At 41.2% G+C, this 26,550-nt stretch overlaps 1 protein-coding gene across 1 annotated transcript in view; it reads left to right on the forward strand.

The window, feature by feature from the left end:
- The window catches only part of LOC114052303 (arf-GAP with dual PH domain-containing protein 1), a 162,424-nt gene that overhangs the window by 37,662 nt on the left and 98,212 nt on the right, over positions 1–26,550 (forward strand). The window contains exons 3-4 of the mRNA XM_027874852.1: positions 5,680–5,771; positions 25,468–25,550. Coding sequence (XP_027730653.1) covers positions 5,680–5,771; positions 25,468–25,550 — 175 coding nt within the window. The remainder of the gene's footprint in view (positions 1–5,679; positions 5,772–25,467; positions 25,551–26,550) is intronic.

Raw genomic sequence — 26,550 nt, forward strand, 5'->3', positions numbered from 1 at the left:
AGCAATATGTCTTTGGATTTTTAGACACCTGGTCCAGATTAATTGTGCTGGATCAAGAAGAGTTATCCAGGATCCTTCCAATAAGAACATTCCTGCTTCTCTAGGAATTAAATCCCATCCCAGTGGAGCATCTCTTAACCCCCAAACCAAGAAGTACAGAGAAGCATTTGTTTTCTAGATATTCCTAACTTCTACCAAGAAGGTCTCTAGCTTGAGTGCCCTAACTCCTTTCTGCCATGATGATTAGATAATGAGTGGCAGCCAGGGGTGTGCTACAACCAGCTGAACTGGCCCTCAGATTGTTAAATCTTCAGTCTAAGGACTTGGAAATCAGCAAATGCTGCAAACCAGGACTTTTATTGTTTTGTTGATTGGATCAGTGGTGCCAAACTCCAATAGAAATGGGTACTGCTAAGCTGCACATAAGGATCCCATTGGCTGTATGTGGACTTATAAAACCACATATTAGCATCATCTATATTTTGTTGTTAAATATTTCTCATATGCATTTTAATCTAGTTCTGCTGCGTGAGTTTGCCAGCAGGTAGGCTGAGTATTTGACACCTCTGGTCTAGACTCAAGAAAGTGGTGAAGAAAATGTCAGTGATGCAGATTAAACTGAAGAGTGTGTTATGCATCCATCTCCCCGCCCCCATCAGCCAGTTGTTATACCTTTACCAGCTTACTCCTGATACCAGTTCACAATAATCAGGTTCCTTAAGATTTACAAAGCACTATGTATTCATTATCTCATCTGATCCTCACAACAATCCTGCCATCTGGGTGCTTTTATTATCCCCGTTATCCAGATGAAAAATCTGAAGCTCAAGGAGGTTTAAGCTATTTGTCTAAGGTTTAGTGAATGGCAGAGGCAGGATTTGAACCCAGATCAAGGCAAAGTTCTTTCCAATGTACCATGCTGTAACAATTATTTGTTGAGGGCCTGCCATGTTCCAGACACAGAACAGAGCCAGGAATCATGGATTTTAGTACTAGAAAGTGAACTTTGAGATTATTTGCTTCCTTTCATCTTTCAATTAAATAAATATTTATTAACTGCCTGCTAGTGACAGTCAGCAAACATTTATTAAACACCTACTGTATGCCACACACTTTGCTAAGTGCTAGGGCTACTAAAAGGAAAAAGAAAGCTAGTTCTTTACCTCAAGGAGCTTACAATCAAATGGAGAAGTACACAATGCAGTGTACAAGGTACTATGCTAAGTACTCGGAATACGAAGTCAAAAAAGAAACACTCCCTGCCCTGTAGACAAAAACATTTTATTTTTTCATTTAACTGTACCTAAACTCAGATCTAGACCTTACATCAGGCAGAGATTTATGCCAAAGACATCTCACCCACTTAATCATTGTGGATACCATCTGGTTTTGTTCTGCTCTATAAGGGAATGAGTGGGGGAGGGTCACAGCTGGAGTCCCTGTTTGTCTCAGGACTGGCTCAACAACTAACTAGACAAGGGTGAATGTTTTGTGTGGTGTTCCGAAGGGAGAGTCTGAATTCAGTCCTCATCCAGGCCAAACCAGGTGACCTATTTTGGCAAGGACAAATGGTGGATGGATGGATGAAAAAACATTTATTCATCAATTATTATGTGCCAAGTACTATACTAAATGCTGGGGATACAAATACAAAAGCAAAGGTAGTCTCTGCCTTCAAGGAGCTTATATTCTGAGAGGGGAGACAACATTCAAAAGGAAATGGTGGCCAGGGAGAGGAACTTTGATACAGAAAAGTTGCAGAAATTGTAAGTGGGGCCATAGGGAAGTAGATTGATATACCTTATTCAGGAAGAGTGACCGAGTTGATGTGATTGTGTATGGGTCATAGTTCTAGAATGGAGGAGAAGATGGAGTCGGGGGAAAGAATACTCAAAGGAGATTGCCAGAAAATAGGGGGTGAAGGATGGTGGCTGAAGTCGTGGTCTCTTGAACATCTTGAGCATATAAATGTCCAGCTGGGTGCTGTGGAGGCTTCAGGAAGGATCTCAAGAATTCTACTTTCAGATCTTCAATGCAGAATAGAAGTATGTGGAAGCCAAGAAGCCTGGTGATTGGGGGAGATGAGGGAGGAGGGTGAGGGAGACTGGAAGCCTGGGTTTGTAATCCTGGGAACCTGTAAGCTGACTTCAAGTCAGTAGCTTGGAAGGGTTGGTGTGAGCAAATTTCACCTATCTGGACAGATGAGATTCCTCTCACTAGCTCTTTCCTACTAGAAATATCCCTCTCCATTGTCTCCCTCTTGGGAGAGGAGACTGGGTGAATCTTTCAGTCCTCCTACATACTTCACCCATCTCAAAAAGGTGTCAAAGATGGAAGCCCCGGAAAAGACCCAACACCATGGTGTCTGCTGAACTGGTCCAACTGATCAAGAAAGAATACACTAAGGTTCTAGGTTGGAAGATTGTAATGCCTCGATGATAGATGCTAACATTATTATTATTTCTGTTGTTAAAAGTAATCCAGTTTTGACACATTATGATAATCAGTTACTCAAATACAGCATAACTATTTACTGCCAGTCCTGGAAGTGAGAGAGAGAAGGAAACAAGATGGTTTGTGTGTTGTGTTCACTGAAGAAGTTAGGTAGTGGGGTAGTTTGTGTGTCATCACTGTTGGAGGAGTTGGAAAGTGGGATAGTCTGCATGTCATTGCCAACTCTTTTGAAGGAATTAGAAATTGAGATAGCCTATGTGCGATTTCTGGTGGAAGAGTTAGGAAGTGGGATAGCACATGTACTATTTCTATTGGAGGAGTTAGGAAGTGGGAGAGCTTATTTTAGGGTATTAAATCAAGAGAAAAAAGGCAGCAGAATGGCTTTTTGACGTTCAGAAAATTATCCCGTTCACATCAGCAAGAATGTATTAGACACTTTGCTTGCTGCTAGGAACCCAAAGTTTAGCTATGAGATGGTCCGTGACTTCATGAAGCTTATAATCCAGTGGCTCTGTTTTGGCATTCCTGTGATCTATTCATTTAGTTGTTGTTGTTCAATCCTTTCAGTCATGACCAACTCTTTGTGACCCCATTAGGCATTTTCTTGACAAAGATACTGGAGTAGTTTGCCATTTCCTTCTCCGGCTCATTTTACAGGAAACTGAGGCAAACAGGGTGAAGTGACTTGCCCAGGGTCACACAATTAGTAAGTGTCTGGTGCCAGATTTGAATTCAGGTCTTCCTGATTCCAGGCCTGACAGCCTATCCACTGTACCACTTAGCAGCCCCTGGCTCATTTAGTAAACATGTCAAAATAATAATAAAAATAGCAATAACAGTAGTCAGCATTAAATAGCACTATGGGGTTTTGCAAACAGCTTAACAAATATCTCACTTGATTCTCATAACAACCCTAGGAGGTAAGTACTACTGTTATCCCCATTCTACAGATGAGAACTTCACCAGGTTCACACAGACAGCTACTAAGTGACGGAGGCCATATTTAAACATTCACTCCAGATCCAGTACTTTCTCTGCTACGCCACCTGATTTTTAGGCACATAAAACATGTGAATGAGCATGGCTGGCATCCACACCCTTGACATTACAATCAGATCACGTCTTTATTACCAAATGAAACCTTGTAGAGGAAATAAACATTCTTACAAAAATATGTTTCCCTTACACGCCCCATGGCTACAAGTTTGGCCAGATGATTTTATAGGACTTCTCAGTGGGTTTTAGAACAGTTTATAACATGAATTTGCATTTGGGTGCATAAGATAGGGATAAGGACTATATAAAGATAGGACCTGTGATTTCTCTGATAAAGAAAACTCAGACATGAGGAGACACGACCTACCAATGTAGGTCAGCACCTCCTACACACTTTATAGGCGTAGGTGCTTAGAACAAGGAAAGTTGAAGTGACTTGTCCAGGATCATACAACCAGCATGTATGAGAGATAGGGTTTGAAACCAGATCTGGTTGGCTTTGAGACCAGCTCTCTATGCACGATGTCATGATACTTCTTGTCTGCTGCCGAAACAGTCGCACAGTGGTTATATCCCACAGTCTTGAGCTCAACAGGTTCTCAACAGATGTTTGTTGGTTTGGTGGTTTAAACTCTGGGGCTGTCGGCAAATGATGCCCCATCCATTTTATTGTAGCAAGAGTGTGAATTCAAAAAGAGCTACTAGAATCTTCATCTCTACAGAGCCTAAGGCATTCGTTCTCACTGTGTGTACCGTAACTCTCACAGAGGCTGGTGCTGGTGTGGCCTGGAAGTGAGGTTGTGGGAATGGTGTCGTTGCCCTCTTCTGATTGCGTCTAGCCCATTGACTCAATGGGCTAGCTGAAAACCAGGAATTCTCTAAACGAAGTCATAGTGTTTAATCAGCCGGACTTTACCATAAAGCCTTAATTATGACCCACAAATCAAAGGAATAGCTCTCTCTGTATAGTATATATTTTTACACACACACACACACACACACACACACACACACACTCTACATATATATAGAAAATCCCATTATATGTATTTACATATACATGCACACATACATACATATATACACATATATATATGACTCTCTTCCCCATATATGGGAATATATGTGTGTGTATATCCCCATATATAGGGGGAGAGAGTCATATATGTGTATTTGTGTGTGTGAGTGTATCTATTACATGGTTAATTCTTGCGTCTTGAAGCTCTCTGGAGAGAAGCCAGTGGCCAGAGATAATGATTTCTGATGGCCATCAACCTCTACATTTGACTTCGCTCCTTGTCATCTTTCCTGCTGCTTTTCCTGCTCTTTCACTTCAGAGATAACCTTCCATCCAGGGGTATTCTGATAAATGTTTAACAACCGGGGTTGCATGACACACTCTGAAGTTTAATCTGCATTATTATTAACATTTTCTCCACCACTTTTTTAATTCTACACAATCAACAATCAATTGAGGCCCTGGTTTTTAGTGTTTACCAATTTCTGAGGTATACGTGTTTTTCGGTTGTATCCTACTCTCCATGACCCCTTTTGGAGTTTTCTTGGCAGAGATACTGGAGTGGTTTGCCATTTCCTTCTCCAGCTCATTTTACAGATGAGGAAACTGAGACAAATAGGGTTAATTGACTTGTCCAGGGTAACACAGCTAGGAGGTATCTGAAGCCAGATTTGAACTCATGAACATAAAGTCTTTCTAGTTCCAAATCCAGTGTTCTATCTGCTGTGCCACCTAGCTGCCCCGAGGTATAAATACACTGAATTCAACAATCATCTCTGCTCCTAGATATGTACTCTGTATATATCTTGTAGATACTTCATTATGTATATGCTGTCCCTCCCCTACCCCCACCCCTATTAACATATAAACTTCTTCAGGATAGGGACTGTTTTGATCTTTTTTTTATGCTCAGTGTTTCAAACAGTGGCTGTCATATAGTAAGTGCTTAATAAGTGTCTGTTAATTGACTGATTGACTATCCTATCTATCCGACCCTACCCAGTTTTATGTCTGCTCTTGGGAAGTCTCTGCAATATCAACGTCCCCCTGCCCCCACCCATTTATTAGGTTTATGAAATGGTAGACAATGTGGTCTATGGGCCAGAACATTTTTGGTTTCCTTTTTTAAAATGCCGTTAGTGCACAGTAGAAAAGAGAAAAGTACGGGATGCAAAGTTTCATAAATGTTGATTGTTTTCCTTCTTCTGCAGTTTATGGCCTGCAATGGAAATCACGCAGGAAGGGCCAAGTATGAATCGAAAACACCATCATTTTACTACAAGCCGACGTTTTCCGACTGTCAGTAAGTAACAAAGGTTTGGCTTTGTTTTGTTTTGCTGGGAAATGGAATTTATTTACCCTTGCAGCTGGAGCCTGTGTAATTGTACTATTGGACTTATGCCTTTAAAAAAAAATCACTGGATAGATTCAATTAGAAGGAGCTCTTCAAAGCTAGCTTTCTCTGGATTTATGTAGGTGGTCTATACCATGCATGGGGTTTTATTGAATAACTTCAAGTGGATGTTGCTGGGAAAAGTCAATAGGGTTTGAATTCCCCAGGACCCCAAGTTATTAAAACTATAAAAATGTCAATTGTTAACTATTGTTTTCATTTTCTTTTTGGTCTCTTCTATTTTGGGGGGGGATGGGAAAGGAGTTAACAATGATGTTATAGGTCTTTGGGAACAGGTGTGTCCACATTTGTTATGGTGAATGAATAAATGAATGAATGAATGAAAAATAATTTATTAAATGCTTACTATGTGCCAAGGCACTTTGCTAAGTGCTGGAGATACAAAAAAAAAAAGTAAGTTATCACCAGCCCTCAAAGAGCTTCACACTTAAGTGGGAGAGTGTGTAGTACCTATCATACCAATGGTTTCATTTTGGGTTTTGAGGGGTTGAAACCATCATCCAGGGAGGGATCAGTGAAGAGATGATCTTTAAGGGGGCTCAACTGTGTTTGCTCCCTGGCTGTTGCTCTTATGCATTGTACTGTGGGTATACCAAGGTTATAAGAAATAACTGTTGGGTAGGGGCTTGGTGGAGAATCTCCCTTCCCCACTTCTAAATTCTCGTAGCATTTCATGCCTCTCATGGAAATTGCCAACTTCTACCTGGCATTTCAGTTATTTTGTCATACCTTAATTGAACTTTAGCATCCTTGAAGGCACGGGCTGTGACTTATTCCTCCTTGTGCTACCCACAGTGCTTTGCAAATAATAGACGCTAAATATATGTGCTGTGGATGATAGAATGAAAGACTTCCTCAGAATAGAAGCGTTTGTATTCATAGATGTGATGTGAGGACGTGTGGAAGAATAAGCTTTGCCCAGCTTTCTTTGCTTAGTTTCAGAAAGTGTACATTAAAAACGCTCGATAAACCAATGGCTGAGACCATGTCTTTTAATGATTCCTTGTCACATGGTAGCACTATGGCCACTTAGAGATCATTTCTCTTTGTTCAGTTCCTCTTCCTAAACCCTTGCTCATGCATTACAATTTTTTGATCAGTTACCAAGTCATGTAGATTTTCTCTTTGAAATTTCTCTCATATCTACATCTTCCTCTTCATACCTCCTGCCACAGTTCTTGATGTTCCCTAGGTGGGAAACCTGCAGTGCATCTCTGTATCCTACTACCGTCTAGCTGGTTGTCCAATGGATAGAGCACTGGGCCTGGAGTCAGGAAGACTCATCTTCCTGAGTTCAGATATGACCTTAGACTCTTACTGGCTGTGTAACTCTGGACAAGTCACTTAACCCTGTTTGCCTCAGTTTCCTCAATTGTAAAATAGGGATATTAGCACCTACCTCACAGAGTTGTCGTAAGGATCAAATGAGGTAATATTTATAAAAAGCACTTAGCACAATACCTAGCACATAGGAGGCATTATATAAATGTTTATTCCCTCCCCAGCATTGTAATGAATAATAAGCTATGTGCACTCCAACATTATTTCACACGCCCCCTTTTCACAGGATCATAGATTTGTATATAAGCAGAAGGGACCTCAGAAGTCATCTAATCCAGCCTCATTTTTAAAAAAAATCAATATTTTTTAATTACAAAAATTTATTTTTTTTCTCTCTCCCACCTCTTACTCCCATAGCACCACCCCCCAACATGGAAAAAACAAAAACAAGATCCTTGTAACAGATATACATAGACAGGCAAAACAAATTCCTTCGTTGACCAGATCCAGAAAAGATGTTTCATTCTGTCCCCTGAGTCCATTCCTTCTTTGTCAGGCAGTGTGTACATGCACATGCTTCATCATGGGCTCTCTAAAACCATGGTTGGTTATCATGTCAATCAGAGTTCTTAGGTCCTTCAACATTGTTTGTCTTTACCATCCAACTGCCTCATTTTTCAGATGAGGAAACTGAGGTGCAGGAAGTTGAGTGCTTTGCCCAAGGTCATAGAGCTGGTAAGTACCATGAGAGTCTATGATCTTCTTATTGTACCATGATACATGTCCCTATACCACAGGCCAGTTTATTACTTCCCCTAAGAGCAAATACATCATACTTATGTAGTGTCTTCCTTCCAGTTGGCCTTCTTTTCTGTATTCTTCACTTTCCAAATCCCATTCATTTTTCAAGAATCAACTCAAGGCCTACACCTCCATGAAGTCCTTCCGGTCTACTCCAACTCTCATCAGCCTCCCCGGCCTGTTAAGTACCTACTATGTGCAACGTGTGATCTTGGGCTGCGGACCAAGGGACCAAGTCACGCAGGGAGGTACAAACAACAAAACTGAAACAGTACCTGCTCTAAGGAGCTCACATTGTATTAGAACATGGCATCCTGACTTAGCCCTCCCCACTGGGCCTGTGGCTGTGTAGACTACCTACTGTGGGTCTGATTTGCATAAAGTTCATCATAAGAAGCGTCCTTTTTTTTTCATCCCTGTAGGATAAAGCTCAGAGAGGTCCCAGTGTCCAGCAAAAGGAGCACTACACTGGAAATTAAGCAACTGTGGGTTAGAGTCCGGATCTGTATATAACTTTATGATGAGAGTCATTCTTCTAAGCCTCAGTTTCCTCATCCTTAAAATGTAGATATGACAAGTTGCTGGGGTGGAGTGGGGGAGGTTTATATACCTGTAAACTCTCCTGCCAGGGAGATGGAGGCTGGAAGACCTCTTGAGCTCAGGAGTTCAGTGGGCTAAGCCAATTGGCTGTCCAAACTAAGTTCAGTCTTAATGTAGGAAGCCCCTGAGAATAGGAAAGATGAACCAGCCCAGGCTGGAAAATCAAGCAGGTCAAAATTCCCATGCCAGTCAGACTGGGATTGGGACTTCACTTTCAGCCTAGGTGAGATAGGGAAATCTAGTTTCAAAAAAAAAGGGGGGGGGGGGGGGGGGGTTTGATAAATCCCTGCCCTGCCTGGCTTAGGCTTGTTGTGAGCATTAAATGACATTATAGGTCTAGAAAGAAGGGACCTAGGAGGTCATCAAGTCCAATAAATAAAGTGGAAGGGATTAGAATAAGCATTTATTAAGTGCCTACTGTGTGCCAGGCTCTGTTAGTAGTTGTTATTAATTGTTTTTCAGTAGTATCCAACTCTTTGTGACCCCATTTGGGGTTTTCTTGGCAGAGATACTGGAGGGGTTTGCCCTTTCCTTCTCCAGCTCATTTTACAGATGAAGAAACTGAGGCAAACAGAGTGAAGTGACTTGCCCAGGGTCACACAATAAGTAAGTGTATGAGGCTGAATTTGGACTCAGGTAGATGAGTCTTCCTGACTCCAGGCCTGGTACTTTATCCACTTTGCCTCAGGCTCTATGTTAATTTTACTTTAACTTTACATATTATCTCATTTTATCCTTGCAACCACCCTGGAAAGTAGGAGCAAATAAGATAAAGAAACTCAGACCCTATGAGAGGTGAGTGATTTGTCCAAAGTCACATAAGTAGTAAACGTCAGAGGTAAGATTTAAACCCTGGTCCTTCAACTCCAAAGCCAAATAGGTCTATGAATACATTTTGTAACTATAAGCCATGATACAGATATAAACAATTATTAGGAAAACTCTGACAACTTCTTATGGTGGTTCAGATTCAAGAAACTGAAATAAAACGTCTTCGGTTCTAGGCTGAAGTAGATTTAGCCACCATCAACCACAACCCTTCCCCTTCCCAGACTTGTGGATGAGCAGAATTTGCTGTGGGTTTGATTTACATAGAGCTGTCTTCATGTGGGGAGTTCCAGTTATGAATCAGGACAGGCACTTAGTCTGAGCTCTATGCTATTTTTGAAATGGATTTTTGTCATCAGCAGCCTACACAAATTCTCTCTGGCCCACAAAACTTGCACGAAGTCCCCTGCATATCGTTCAGGACTCAGTTCTTATCTACCACCTCTGGCCTCTTATTTTCAAGCCCCTACTAGAATATTCTCCTTTCTGCCACCCCAAGCCCTAGTCAGACTTCAGGGCCCATTTTCACCTTCTTTCGAAGACATCCCTGACTACTTCAGCCTTCCTTCATCTTTCCTGAACTCTGTGCCCCCCCCACACACTTAATTATATACTGTCCTGGACTTTGCACTAGCTACCCCGTTTCATTTCTGCTTCACTGTCACCTCCAGTGAGAACTGAACACTGGACTGGGTACATAGCCAGCTGGGTGGAGCAGTGGATAGTGGACTCAAGGAGATTTGAATTCAAATGTGACCTCAGACACTTACTAGCTGCGTGACCTTGGGCAAGTCACTTTAAAAAAAAAATCTCTATTTGCCTCAGTTTCCTCAACTAAAATGGAGATTGTAATAGTATCTATCTTTCAGGGTTGTTGTGAGGATCAAATGACATAATAATTGTAATTAGCATGGTGCCTGGCATATAGTAGGTGCTTTATAAATGTTAGGTATCATCATCATTATCATCATTATTATTATTATCATCATTATTACAGAGTTGGTACTCTCAGTAAACCCTTAATCATTGGTAGGCTGATTGATTTCTCCTTCCTGCTCTCAAAGAGAAAACAAATTCCCATCTGCACAGAGAATACTCTCCCTCTTTCTCTCCCCTGCTCCCTTTGCCTCAGATACAGATTCCAATAAAAATCAAACAAAAGGAAAAGTGATTGAATGTAAGGCTAGGTACCTGTTGCCTCATTTGTTTTAAACCTACTGTCCAGATTCCTTTAATTCTGCCTTACATTGTGGATGTGTGTGTGTATGTGCATGTGTGTGGGTGTGCATGTGTGTGGGTGTATATGTGTGTGTGTGTGTGTGTTATCTTTGCACCCCTCCCTCCCCACCTCACCTCCTCAACCTTCCACTATGTTCCTTTAGAATTGAAACTATGGGACAGCTAGGTGGCATAGTGGATAAAGCACCAGCCCTGGAGTCAGAAGGACCTGAGTTCAAATCCAGCCTCAGAGACATGAGACTCACTAGCTGTGTAACCCTGGGCAAGTAACTTAACCCAGCTTGCCTCACAAAATAAATAAATAAAAATAGAAATGAGACTATGGTTCTACCAAATAATACCTCTGTGTTCTTAGGCAAGTCCTGCAGCCTCTCTGGGCCTCAGGACCTCATCTGTAAAATGGGTCCTACTCAATGACCTCTAAGGGCCCTTCTGGTTCTGAATCTGTGATTCTATGTTTCACTCATCTTCCTATCCCCCATAGGGCCTAGGACAGTGTGTCATACATAATAGATACTCAATAAACATTTGTTATACAGATGAACTTCTGCCCTGGGCACTTAGGCCAGTGTTTATTTTTGACTGAATGTTGCAGATGCTTTACTTCTGTGACCTTCAGAATCTTGGCATGGCTAGAAAAATCTGAGAGCCCCCTGGTGGCCAAAACTTCCTTATCTTAATTTCCAAGGATGGCCAACATAAGACTAAAATATTCGTGGATTAAGTGTTCTCTTCACGTTGGATGGCAGAATTTCACACCAGCACAGGACGGAATGATGAAGAAGAATGCATTCTCTATCCTTGGGGAGCTCATGATCTGACCTCCAAAGATGCCATTCAATTCAACATTTACAGACATACCTCAGAAATACTGCGGGTTCTCTTCCAGACCACTGCAATAAAGCAACTATCACAATAAGCAAGTCATACGAATACTTTTTATTTCCCAGTACATGTGAGAGTTATGTTTATACTATACTGTAGTGGGCAATAGTATTGTGTAAAAAACAAACAAACAATTAACAAATAATAACAATACAATAATAATAACAAACAAACAATACCTTAATTAAAAAGTTCTTTATTGCTAAAAAAAAAAAAAATGCTAACCAACATCTGAGCCTTCATCAAGTCATAATTTTTTTGCTGGTGGAAGGTCTTGCCTCAATGTTGATGGCTGCTAATTGGTCAGGGTGATGGTTGGTGAAGGCTGGGGTGGCTGTGGCAATTTCTTAAAATAAGACAACAATGACGTTTGCCACATCAATAGACTCTTCCTTTCACTTGTACACTTAGAGAATGCATTCTTAGGGTTAATTGGCCTAATATTAACACTGTTGTGTCTCAGGGAGTATGGAGACCTGAGGAGAGACAGAGAGACAGGGGAATGTCTGGTCAGTCTTAGTCAGGACACACACAATATTTATTGATTAAGTTTGCTATCTTACATGGGTGCGGTTCACGGCTTCCCCCTACACATTTGCAATGGTAACATCAAAGATCACTGATCACGAATCACCATAACAGATATAATAAGAATGAAAAAGTTTGAAATATTGTGAGAATTAACAAGATATGACATAGAGACACTATGTGAGCACATGTTGTTGGAAAAACAGCACCAGTAGACTTGCCATCAACTTTGAATTTATAAAAAATGCAATATCTGTGAAGTAAATGAAGCAAAGCACAATAAAATGCGGTGTGCCTGTACTAAATACTTGCTTTTTCAGAGACACTTGTGTGTTAGGCATTGTGGAGGCATAATATTTAACAAGATATATCTCCTGTCTACAGGAAGCTTACAATCTAGCAGAATATAGGGCAATAAGAAAAAACGATAACCTTTTATTATCCTAGTTACTTTATCCCTTCACTCTTTTGGTTGTAATATGTGATTGTCACAACAATAGAGCAGAAGGTATGATTGATCCCCATATTACAGATGAAGAAACTGAGGCTCAGAAAGCTTAAGCTCGGTATACATTTAGTGCAATTAGTTGGTGGCACTTATGGGACTGGAATCAAGGATTCCCAATTCCAGTGATCTTTCTGCTACAGCGTGATACCCTATTATCTTTTTATATTGCCTCCCTAGACTTCATTGATGGAATTCTAGGGTTCACTTTGTTAAACTGCAAAAGAGAGTTGGGTGATATAAAAAGAAACCTTTTTTTGCTTAGGGGCCTGAGGATAATTAATTGTGTCTATAATAACTTCAGGTAGTTAGCAGCTAGGTGGTACAGGGGCTATAGGGCAATGCTGGGAGCCAGGAAAACCGTAGTCCAGATCCTGCCTCCAACACTTATGATTTGTGTTACCCTGAGCCTTTAACCTTTCTGTGCCTCAGTTTCCTCGCCATAAAATGGAGAGAATAGAAGCACTTACCCCCACAGGGTTGTTGTGAGAATCAAACGAGTTAACACACGTAAAGTACTTTGCAAACCATAAAGCACTATGTAAATATTAGCTAATAATGGTAGGACTTGTTTGGAAAGGTTGCTAACATGTTGATTTGACTTGAGGCCAGATCGAGTTAACATGTGTGGATTTGTGGATTATCATAACCAAGAGCTTATAAGCAATTTTTGCTTCTCTAGTACAGTGTTTGAATTCAGTACTCTTTACCCCTATCTACACTCTTCAAAGTGCCCATGTGGTGACAAAGGAGTTCTCCTAACCCGTTCTCTCAAAGATAATTTTCAATCCTGAGGGGCTGAGCATACTGACCCATGTTCCATCCATCTCACATCCTATTTCATTATCTTCTCTGCCACTAAATTTTCATTAAATGTCTCACTCTGCAGGCAAATTGCTGAAACCTGGTCCCAATTCTCTGGTAACTGATATTCTTCTTTTTTTTCTTTAATAAACTTTATTGATACCTTTTTCTTTTAACAAAAGAGGCTTCTTAGCATAGTGGATTGAGAGTTATCCTTGAAGCCAAGAAAACTGAGTTCAAATGTGGCTACTGACATATACCTGCTGAATGACCCTGGGCAGGTCATTTAACCTCACAGTTCTAGGACAACTTTGTAATAAAAATAACAATGATGATGATGATAGCTAGCATTTATATAGCACCTATGTGCCAGGCACTGTGTTAAGTAAGCACTTTACAAATATTATTTTATCCTCATAACAATCCTGGGAAGTGGGGCTACTATTATCCCTATTTTACAGTTGAGGAAACTGAGGCAAACAAGTTCAGTAACTTGCTCAGGGTCCAACAGCTAGTAAGTGTATGAGATTGAATTTTAACTAAGTTCTTCCTGACTCCAGGCCCAATGCTCTATCCACTGTGCCACCTAGCTGCCCTGTCTCTAAGATGATGAAATACAGAGAAAGTACTAGCCTTCATTAGGAGAAGGAGCTTCCTCACCCTAGAGTATCCTATTCCAACCAAATTATCAGTCCAGTCATTGTTCCTAACTAATACCCAACCATGCCATTCCATACCTTAGTATATCTGTATTGATTCCTTGGGTAGTTCTCCAGGACTAATAAGACTAGTTTTCCATCCCCAAGTCCTTCTAAGGACTTGAGTTTCTCTGACTGACTTTGCAACATAAGCTGATATTCCTTCTAGAAGTCAACTACTTGCCAGTTTGAACTCCTTCCTCTTGCCAGCTACCAGACCTCCCTGGCTTGCTGCTTACTTGGACCTCCTAGAATCCCAGTATCTCAGAGGTGGATAAAACCTTAGATACCATCCAAGATACCAACCCCTATCTCAATTAGTGTCTCCTCTAATATATCTCCCAACATGGTATCATCTACCCTCTGACTGAAGGACACCACTCTCATACACAAAAGTCCATTCCACCTCTGGCCTGCTTGAATTATTAGGAATCTTTTCTGTACAACCAGCTTCTGAAATCTGTCACCCTGTAGCTTCCACACACTACTTGTAAGCTTTGGCTTTCAGGCTCAAGCAAAATAATTCTAATCCTCTGTGTCACAGACCTTTAAATATTTGAAGACGTTGGTCACTGTCCCTTTAAGTTTTCTCTTTTCTAAGCTAAATGTTTCTTTAACAAATCCTCTTATGGAATTGGAAATTGAGGGACTGGCCATCAATTGGGGAATGGCTGGGCAAGTTGTAGTATTTGATTGTGGTGGAATACTATTGTTCTGTAAGAAATAATGAGGGGGAGAGGGAGGCCCAGAAAACCCAGGGAATATTTATGTAAGCTGATACAAAGTGAGTAGAACCAGAATACTGTACATAGTAACAGCATTATTGTAACAATAATCAATGTGAAAGACTTAGCTACTCTGATCAATACAGTGATCCAAGACAATTCAAAAGGACTCATGATGAAAAATGCTTTCCATCTTTCCAGAGAGTGAACTGATGAACTCTGAATGCAGGTCGAAGCATATTTTTTCACTTTTTTTTCTTGCCTTTTTTTTTGGGGGGGGGCAACATAGCTAATACAAAAATAAGTTTTGCATGACTTCAGATCTATAATATCTGTCATATTGCTTGCCTTCTCAATGGGCAGGGGAGGAAGAGAATCTAGAACTGAAAATGTTTAAAAAATGAATGTTTTAAAAAATCCTCTGACAGCATGGTTGGAGTCTCTGCCATACTGTTTATCTTTACGATGTCCTTCTCATGATGGGGAGATTAGTTCTAATCGGGGCAGGATATAGCAAAACTCACCCTTCCCTTCCTTGTTCTGGATACCAGGGCCGTACGAATGAAGCCTGGAAATTCATTAACTTATTTGTCATGCTGCTGACTCATACGGACCTTGCATGTCACTAAAACCCTCCAATGTTTTTTTCTTTGTTTCTTTCCACATGCATTCCTGTCTAGCCACACTTCTCTCTATCCTATCTTTGCACAGTTAACTTTTTGAGCCCAAGGACAGGATTTTCCATTTATTCCCCTTCAGTTTTATCTTACTAGATTCAGGTCATTTGTTCTAGGTTTTTAATAAATTCTCCAGGATGTTAACTCTCCCAACTTTTTGTCATCAGCAAATTTGATAAACATGCCATCTGTGGCAGCTAGATGGAGCAGTAGATAGAGCTATGGGCTTGGAGTCAGGAAGACCTGAGCTCAAATCCAGCCTCATACACTTGGTGACCCTGGGCAAGTCACTTAACCTCTTTCTGCCTCCGTTTCCTTAACTATAAAATGAAGATAATAATGGTACCTACCTTTCAGGATTATTGTGAGGATCAAATGAGATAATATTCGTAAAATGCTTAGCACAGGGCCTGGCACATAGTAGGCGCTCAATAAATGCTTATTACCTTTCCACTATGCTTTCATTCAAGTCATTGATTAAAGTAGAATGAGCTGAGCCCTAGTCTAGACCCTCATTGTCCACTGTAGAGGCTTTCCTTGATCTCCTGCCTCACCCCTGTGGTTCTGCCTCCATGTACCTGGATTCTGGCCGTCCCCAACCTGGCATGTTCTGCTGCTGTCCAAGCCCTGCCTGATTTTTGACAGTGCTGAACCAGACGAGTAATGTAAGCAGACATTTAGAAGGTCATACAGGCAAACTGAGATCTAAACGTTATCTCAAGAGGCTCTTGAAAAAATGAATAAAAAATAAAATTGCTCCAAAGAGTCTAAGTCTTATTTATTTTTAAATAAATGTAGGTGGAACTGGTCTGTATCCAACCAAAAAAGAGAAGCTATCCTGATTCTTATATGACCTAGATCAAGTCTAGGGACCATCCCCCTTTCACTCCCAGGCAGGGAGTATGTGGGTAGCAGGTTTTTCTCCACGTGTCATTTTTTAAATTCATTTGTACTTTGAGCTTCACATCTGGGAAAGGAAATAGTTGGTGACTGCTTTTTCTCACTTTTATTATTGGATGGAAACCAACATCTTTGTTCGTAGCTTCCTGTGAGATATAGGGGCAAGTGCAATGCATTTTGAAGCTGTTTCCCAAGAGCTTATGAGAGTAGATTTAGTTTTCACAGCTAGAAATGAGTCGTGTTTCTCCCAGCCAGGGCACTGGCCTCCCCAAATGAAGTTTTGGCAACCTCCCTTTGGCACAGTGCTCCCGAAATCCCTGTGGCTTTCCTTGGCTTTAGTTATTTTCTTGCAATTTGGCTGTGGCCTGTCTGCTGTGAAGTTATTCATTGTACCAAGCAGAAATTTTAGAGCAAGAAGGGACCTTAGAGATCGCCTGGGTCAGCCTTGTCACTTTATAGATAAAAAAAATAGAAGCCCAAAAACCCCAAGTTCACATAGTCACAAGAGCCGGATTTTGAACCTGGGACCCCTCTAACTCCACCTCATAGTTCAGATTTAGAATTCTAAATGTGTGGATTATGTAGTATAATAAGAAAAAAAAATGCTGATCTTGAGTTCATGTCCCATCTTTACCCTGGTGAAGTCATTTGCTGGCTCTGAGACTCAGTTTCCTTCTCTGTAAAATGAGATTGAGTTACCTTTTAAAGTCTCCTCAAGCTCTGTTAGTTTATTTCAGAGCTTTATACGTTTTTCATAAGATCGAAGATTTAGAGAGGGAGAAGGCTTTAGAGATCATTGAGTCCAACTCCCTCATTTTACAGATGAGGTAACTGAGACAGAGAGGTTAAGTGATTTAAATCACATGGCTGAAGTGGAATTTGAACCCAGGTCTTCTTGGCTTCAAGTCCATTGACCTGTCCACTACGTTAAGTTGCCTCTCATTTGATTTTTACATCCAGTGAGGTAGATGTTGTTGTTTTTGTTATTGTTATTCAGTCATGTCTGACTCTTCATGGCTTTTGGGGTTTTCTTGGCAAAGATACTGCCATTTCCTTCTCTAGTTCATTTTACAAATGAGGAAACTGACGCAAACAGGGTCAAGTGATTTGCCCAGGGTCACACAGCCAGTAAGTGTCTGAAACCAGATTTGAACTCAGGTCTTTTTGACTCCAGGCCCGGCACTTTATCCACTGAGTCATCTAGATGGTGTGAGTGTTATTATACAAATTGTACAGATAGAGAAACTGAATCTGAAAGGGAAGTAATGTGGACAGGGTCAGTTGGCTAAAATGAAAGTGCCTCAATTTAATTTATCCAGCATTGACTGTGTGCTCAGCCCCACTATTGACATTGAAAAAGGATATGGTTTTCACATGCAACTGGGAAATAAGAAATATAGGAAATGGGGTATAGAAATCTATCCTGCCCTACAGGAAAATAAAAGGGGAAGGAGAGAAGAGAACGGGGGAGAGATAGAAGAGAGGGCAAATTAGGGGAAGGGGCATTCAGAATGCATGTCATCTTGGGGTAGAAGGAGGGGTGAGACAGGGAGAAAATTTGGAACTCAAAATCTTGTGAAAGTGAATGTTGAAAATTAAAAATAAATAAATCAAAGTAATGGTGAAAAAAATAATAAAAGAAATAGAAAAAAGAAAAAAAATAAATTTTATAAAGAACTAATAAAAATAAAATAGAGAAAGGATATGAGAGGAAGAGGAGATGGAGATATATTCCCCACTTTCAAGGAAGTTACGTCTCCTTGGGGAGACAGGATTCACACATATAGAATAATAAGTCGCAATATAAAGTGACAGAGAAATACTGGAATAAGTGGTACAGACTGTGTGTGTATATGTCATAGAAAAGAGTTCAGAGGAGGGTTATATCCCTTTAGGCTAGAGTGAAGTGCTCTTTGGTAGATGGAAAAGTAAACCTGAGTTTATCCAGGAGTAAGACAAAGCTGTTTGTGAACATAGGCAGGAGCAGCTGCCATCCCCATCCTTCTCCAGCCTCTATCTCTATTGGGTTCCAATTTTCAGAGAGGGGAAGGATTAATTGGCCATGAGAATCCAGCTATATCAACACCAAGGACACACCTGGTCCTCAAATTCCCCCAACACTGACCTCTTGCTATCTGCCCAGAGCTAGGTCAGGTAATTTGCATGTGCCTTTGGAAATAAGATTGGGCTAAATCACAGGACTCCAGGAAGGATTGCAAAGTCTGGGGTATAGTGCAGGAGTCCTTCACCTGGGAAGGGGGTCTGTGGATAGATTTCAGAGGCTCTGTGAACTTAGACTGAGGGAGGGGGTGGAAATGACATCTTTATTTTCACTAGCCGCTGACTGGAATTTAGCATTTCCTTCCATCATTTAAAAACACCATTCTAAGAATGGGGTTCATTGGCTTCAGCAGACTGCCCAAGGGGGGTCCATGATTCAAAAACGGGTCAAGAACACAGGAGTTCTTGTAGGAATAAGAAGCTGAAAGTTCACATAGAAGAAAGAGCACTGGATTTGAAGAGGATCAGGGTTTGAATATTACTGCCTGAGTAAAGTCACTTCCCTTCTCCTCAATGGACCCCTCAGTTTCTTTACTTGCAAAATGAAGGTTTTAGACTAGACTGACTGTTAACAGTTCTTTCCAGCTTGAAATTTATGAACCTGATCTGTGAGCCTAATCGAGCACCAAAGACCCTCTCTAGTTCTACATCTTACAGTCCTAAAATTATAAGATGGGTAACCAGGAGCAAATAAGTGAGTTCCTTTCCCCTGAGACTTTGAAGAAGAGGGGGCTCAGCCCAATGACCTCTTAGCGACCTCTCAGGTTTCCCTGATACCATTACGAGTCCTGCTGCAGGAAGGAGTGGGGAAGCATCTGTGTGCAGACTGAAGCAAACCAGGGCTGACCGATGTAAGAACCCTCATCACAATTCATCATGTTCCAAGGTCTCTGGTCCTGCCAACTCAGGTTTTACAGAGCAGCGTGGGCAGCTGACCTCCCCATGGAAAATGCTAATTGGAGCATCGGAGTCTGTTACTAATGAATATTTATAGGCAGTTTTCAACTCCATCTTCCCTGAACCTAAATAATAGCCCAGGCGTGTCTTGCCCTTGTGCGAATATTTGTGAGCTCCTGTATCATGTGGTTGTCAGAGGAGGTAGATCCGTACTCGGAAGTGGTGTCTGGGGACTCAGGCACAGATTATTTGCTGGGGAATTCTGCATCATACCGTCATTATTGTGGGTGCTGTCTGAGGGTTGCTTCCCATAATTTCTCCCCTCAAAAGCATATGATACATATATATATATGGAGAGAGAGAGAGAGAATAAACATTTTTGAGCACCCACTATGTGCAAAGCCCCTTGTACTGGGGATATAAAGATAAAAATGATGTGGTCCCTCCGCTTAAGAAGCTTATATTTGAAAGAACATTCCCAATCCCCCTCTTCCCTTTGTGGAGGTGAGAAGACCACAAAATTGCACATTATACAGGTTTTAGGCCTTTTTCGATGTATTAATTGGTTGTACTGATATTTCCTTTTTTCTTAAAAAGATGTTTTTCAGTTTTTTTCAGTTGTGTCTGATTCTTCGTGACCCCATTTAGGGTTTTCTTGGCAGAGATACTGGAGTGGTTTGCCCTTTCCTTCTCCAGCTCATTTTACAGACGAGGAAACTGAGGCATACAGGGTTAAGTGACTTGCCCAAGGTCACCCAGCTAGTAAGTGCCTGAGGCTATATTTGAATTCAGGAAAATGAGTCTTTCTGACTTTAGGCCCAGTGTTCTATCTACTGTACCACTTAGCTGCCTGCCTAACTTGCCTTTTCCTTCTCCAGCTCATTTTACAGATGAGAAAACTGAGGCAAGCAGGGTTAAGTGACTTGTCCAGGATCACACAGCTAGTAAGTGAACTCAGGTCCTCCTGACTCTATCTCCTATGCTCTATCCACTCTATCCATTGTGCCACCTAGCTGCTCCTTTTTAAGATACTATTTTTTATATGGAGATGGCTCTTGGGGAGGGGGAGGGGTACAGTGAAAAACTAGGATGATGAAAAATATATAAGACATGAATAAAAACTTATTTTAAAAAAGCTTGCTTTCTATTCTTGGGAGGGGAGGGTTGCAAAATAAACTCAGATAAGTATAATGCAAGGTATAGAATGAAGGTCATAAAGGAGAGAGTGCCAGACAAAGCACTTTAGAAAAATTGGAAATGAGAGAGCACACTTTCAGTGGGAGACATCTGGGAAGGAGATGGCACTGAACCTTGAAGTAAGAGAAGGATTCTGAAAGTAGAGATGAAAGGGAGTGCATTCCAGTCATAGGGGATGACCCTTGTCGGTGCATAAAGGTGAGATGGTGGGGCAAATTCAAGGAAGAACTGGGAGTCCAGTTTGGCTAGAACATAGTGTGTGTAATGAAGTAAGAGAAAAGGTAAATTGCAGCCAGATTGTAGAGTTTAGTGCCCGTGTAACTCACAACCTGAAACTGAAATGCTAGGTTTATGGGGACCAGTTTCACTTTGGGGAGCTTTTCAGTAACCATTGTGCACATTCTGGGTTTCCCCAAGGGTCATCAGAATTTTATCTCATGTCTAGGTCTCCATAATCAATCTACCAATCAATAAGTAAAGAGAAAAGGATCTTCACTTCCATGCAAGTAGTTGGGTTAAGAAAAGATTGAATTTAGGATAGGTTTTATTTAACCTATCAGGAAAAAAAAAAAGACAGAGGACTTGCTCCCAATCCTTTAAACAGTCAAGGCAACTAACTCCCTTTCCTCCCCATTTCTCTAAAGAACCTTATGCAATCTCTAGACCTTCCATCCTCCTCCCCACCCTATCTCCCACTTCAAGAGGAAAGAATTTAAAGTTGCTAAAGAATCTACCTCCTTCCTTGGTCCTACACTGTCCCCATAACTCATAGTACTTCACTAGTACTTTTAGCCTTCACTAGGCTGAAATCTAGAGTTATTTCTCCAGGATGTGGCTATGTCCATTGTTGTTCCTTTGGTTTGCCTTCCATGTCTGGAGCTGTTCACGTGTGTAGGCATCCCCTCTAAAGAATTGAATCCAAGTCTCAGTGCCACCCTTCACTCTGTGTTTCTATTTCCCCTGTAGTCTGTTTCTGTCTCTGTTCTTCTTTTAAGATGCAAATCACAAGGGTGTCGCCCAGATGTAGGAGCCAGTTGTGAATTAGCCATTCCGAATATGTTATTAAAAGGGCAAAAAGAGCATACTGGCCCATGACAGGTCGTGTTATGAAAGAGAAAGGGAATTTAATAGACACAAGGGAGATTCGGGAGGGCCTTACGGGCTTCTCCTGGACTACCTTCTACAGCAATCGAAGACACACACTTCTCATTTGACCTTCAAAACAACTCTGCGAGAAAAGGAGGGCAAGTGGTCTGATAAAGTGGAAAGTCTTGAACTTAGAGTCAGGAAACCTGAGTTTAAATGCTGTCTATGCCCTTAACTAACTTGATGATCATGGACAAATCCCTTTACCTGGGACTCAATTTTATCATCATTAAAATGGGAATAATGCCTATAGTTTCTCCCTCATGTTTGTTGTAAGAAAAGTTGTTGTGAGCCTTCAAGTGCTATGGTTATCATCATTATCCCCATTTTACAGTTGAGGAAACTGAGTTCTGTGGAATTAAATGGCTTGGCCAGAGTCACACAGCAAATTAGTGGCAGTCAGGACTCCTGACTCCCAAATCATTGTTCTTCCCATGACATCTACATTTCTTTTTACTCACCTGCAAGTGAGAACTGTTTTCAAGTGTTTTCCACAAGACTTCCTGAAGCTATAATATTTTGAATATAGGTGGTTGCCCTCTTCCTTCACTCACCAACCCCTCCAAACCCAAAAGAACATTTGTCAGCACCTCATGCCCTTTGCTACCCATGAAAGAGAACATTGCCCTTATTTCTGGAGGAAGAGACATAGATTGCACAATGTATACTGCTATTGGAAAGATAGCTTCTTGCTCTTTCTACATTCTTGATAACTGTAGAATAAGCTATAGAAACAGCCCTTGCTTGCCTTCAGGAAGGTAGAAAGTCACAGAGTGTCTCCAAATTCTGGATTTTGCATCTCCCCATGGTGTGTCTTATTATTTCAGGTGGTGTCATACCACCCACTAAAATTTTTTAAATTTTAGTTTACTTTAATCTGACAAAAAATGCTATATGGCTCTTGAGGGGATGTGTAGGTCTTATAAAACCAAACTAACAAGAAGGTGGAGCAGCTAGGTGGCACAGTGGATAGAGTGTTAGGCTTAGAGTCCAGAAGACTTCTCTTCCTGAGTTCAAATCTGGCCTCAGACATTTTCCAGCTGTGTTGACCCTGGGCAAGTCACTTAACTCTTTTTGCTTCCATTTCCTCATCTGTAAAATGAGCTGGAGAAGGAAATGGCACAAACCACTCCAATATCTTTGCCAAGAAAACCCCAAATGGGGTCACAAAGAGTTGGATATCACCGAAAACAACTGAAAAACAACAAAATAAGAGGATGTTGCTACTCCCGAAACAGTGGACATCCATGGCATAAACCATATGAGCTAGGTGGTTGTTGAGTATGTTTTCAGTCTTCTCTTAGCGCTCTGTCCCTGTGTGAGATCATCCTTACAACTAGGGACTAGGAGGTTCTTCTGAGAGTCTAACTTCAATGTTTTATGTTGTAGTTCATCCATTTCTTCATTCCACAAATATTCAGTAGGTTAAAAAGAAGAAGAAAAAACTGGGTGAGCTAGAATGATCATGGATGTCTTCCTCGGAAGGGTGATGTCTGACATAGACTTTGAAGTAGAAAAAGAGTCAGGAGTTGGATAAGTGGGGATAGTAGGTCAGTCTTTTTCATTTCCTTAGGAAGATAGAGAACTAGTTAAAATCATTGAAAGTCAGACCTGAAAACAGGCTTAGAGATCCTCTAACCCAGAGTTCCCAACCATTTTTGGTCCCTGTATCCACTGACTTTCAGCAAACCTTCTCACACCCCCTCTTCAGTATGAAAGGAAATAAGTGATAGAATTTACCATGCATATGCCCATAAAAATAAAATAAGGATATTAATTTCAGTAGGACAATATAATTATTTACTTTTTATTGGATAGAACATTTTACTTAGAATCAGTATCGTCTCAGATACTTACTAGCTGTGTGACTGTGAGCAAGTCACTTAACCTCTTTCTGCCTCATTTTCCTCATCTGTAAAATGAAGGAGTTAGACCTGATTGGCTTCATGGTTCCTTCCAGGTCTATATCTATGAGCTATGAAACACAACCAAATATTCCTCTACCCTTTTGACAAGCTTCTCATTCCCCATATGTATGGGGTACATATACCCCACCCCCATTTTGGGTACCCTTGATCTAACTCAACCCTGTCTTTCAACAGGTAGAGAAATAGAGTCATCACTCTTCTCATAGTAACCCTCTATACATCTACCCTTTATATGTCTTATCCTCTCTGGATCAAAAGCACATAGGTTATTTAACTTTCCCTCATAAATCTTGCCTCTCATACTATTAATCATTTCTATTTTTGCTTCTTTAGACCTTTGCCCAAAGTTTCTGAACATCCCTCTTAAAATGGCCTAAGGGATGTTGTACACCGAAGCAGGTAATCTACTGATTGTGAAAGTTGGCAGGAAGAAAAGCCTGAAATCACTGGGAATTCCCTCCATTATCCAAGCAGCAAAAGTCCATCGGGGTGCTTGGATTCCCTCCTCATGTTAACTAGTCCTGGAGAGAGCTTTTTTCTCCAGAAGCTTTAGCAACAGTCAGGAATGACCACAGGTTTTATGCTCATCTCCAGACCTGGAGCATGGTCAGGCAACCACTTGGTGAAAGCTCATTTCCTCCCACACCAACTTAAGATGACTCACTATATAATCAGAATGAGGGAAAGAGCCACATTCCTCAGAGAAAACAAATGGAGTAGGCTCGTGTCTGAGCTCTGATACCTGTGCCGTGGCTTTCCATTTGTATGCCCAGATGCCAAGTAGTAACCATGATAGGAACACAGTACAGGTGCTTAAAAAAATAAATGCTCATTGAATTGACTTAGAATAATCCTCCATGTTGGTGTGAGGAAGAGTACCTGACCTGAAGTCAAGAAGGACCTGTATTCAAATTCTGCCTCTGACGTTTAGTAGTTCCTTGGCCAAGGGCAAGTGATTAAACTTCCCTAAGCCTCAATTTCCTTGTATGTAAGTAAAATGATGGATTTGGATGCCTTTGAGGTTCTTTCCAGCTCTAGTTCTATGACTCAATGTTCCTATTATTGTAGGAAGATTTATGGGAGAATATAGTTAAGAATCACACAGGCTAAGAAGGCAGGGATGGGGTGCCATCTGCATCATTGGAAGGAATATTACTATGGAAAAGCTCACAGATCCATTTGAGTATGGATGGTATAGGTTGGCATGGGCAGAAAAGAGTTGGGGGCCAATCTCACACTTGCTATCCTCTGCCAGACCTTCAAAAATCATAAACATCTCATCTCCATGTACTAGTGTCTTAAAAATTAGCACTTCAGCGTTCAAGTGAGAAAGCTACTCATAAATCTTGAATAAAAGGGCAAAACTCCATTAACATGAAAAAACCTGGGCTTGCCTGGTCTCTGCCTTTTGTTTTCGCTGCTGACTTGCTCATATCAGGGACCCTGTCACCCTTCTCAGCATCCATTCCCCTCTGTTTAATAATTCCATTCTTATCCATTCAGAGGTTGGAGGCTATGTCATTTTGAGCCTAATTGTTTAGAATCAAAAATATTTACATTGGGAAGCTCTAAACACAGCCGTGGGCAGTTTGCACAGAGAGTAGCTAACTCCTCTGCTGAGTGTACTCTGGGAGTGGATGAGGTTGTTAAAATGAATTTTGATTAAGGCTTCTTTTTTCCATATGGTTTACGGCGATGGTTTTGTCAGTACTCAAAAGGCAACATCTCCAAGTCTTTTGAGGTCAGGGGGCTTCCTGAGAGCCACTGACCTGCAAATTCATTTTCCAGAAACTTGTGCTCTCAGCTGCCATCTTCCTTGTCGAATTAATGATCACAGCTTTCTGTTCAGCACCCAGACCTTGCCTCTCCTCTCTCTGTCTTGCAGACTCCTCCGAGAACAGTGGATCCGAGCCAAGTATGAAAGGAAGGAATTCATTTATGCGGAGAAGCAAGAGCCCTATTCTGCAGGTAAGGAATAGAGTTCTCAACTGGAAATAATCTCTTTTGCTGGCAGGACATTCTGCTGCCCAGAGGCTCCCCTCACCTTGCTGCAATGAGTTAGATAAGGGGAAAAAATGTCACTATGTGGTTTTGTGTTCTAGTCTCCCTCTCTGCGGTCCTCCCCCTTTAAAAGGGATGTCTCATTTTATCACTATGCATTATTAAGTCACTAATTGGTTTGACATTGGTGTCATCTGGCTGCCTTTTGCTTTCTGATTGGGAAGCCTGGATTGCTACCTGTGTTCACAGCTCCTAGCTGGCTATCTGAAGCCTCCCCCATGGATAACCTGTGGGCATGTTTTGGTAATTGACAGAGTGGCAGTTCCCTGTCTTCTACCCTTTCCCTTCTGGTTGTCTTGAGCCAACCTCATTTCCCTTTTTATGAAAGACCAGGAGAGATCACCAGTCCTTAGGATGGTCAGAGTTTTTCATCTGCTTGGCCTCCCCTAAACCTCACCTCTTGACCCCTGTTATATATTTGCCCTTGCAGGTACAGTAGTTGCTTTTTAAGCCGAGGGATATTCTGGGGTCGTAGAACTAGAACTCAGAGGATTCTCAGAGGCTATATATTCTGACTTCCTCACTTTACAGATGAGGAAACAGGCCTAGGGAGGTTAAGTGATTTATCCAAGGTCACACCGTCACATAGATGGTAAACCTCAGAAGTACTATTTGAACCCTGGTCTTCTGACCCTGATGTTGGGAAAGATTGATGGCAAAAGGAGAAGGGGATGGCATAGGATGAGATGAATAGATAGTGTCTTGGAAGCAATGAACATGAACTTGGACAGACTTTGAGAGACAGTGGAGGCTAGAAGGGCCTGGCATGTCATGGTCCGTGGGGTCACAAAAAGTTGGACATGACTCAATAACAACAACAACTACTACTACTACTACTACTTCTGACTCTAGAACTTGGACTCTTTCCAGTGCACTATGAAATCTCCTAATGCTCTATCATTCTTTC

The sequence above is a fragment of the Vombatus ursinus genome, unplaced genomic scaffold (assembly GCF_900497805.2).
Source record: "Vombatus ursinus unplaced genomic scaffold, bare-nosed wombat genome assembly UNPS02014807.1, whole genome shotgun sequence".
Taxonomy (NCBI): domain Eukaryota; kingdom Metazoa; phylum Chordata; class Mammalia; order Diprotodontia; family Vombatidae; genus Vombatus; species Vombatus ursinus.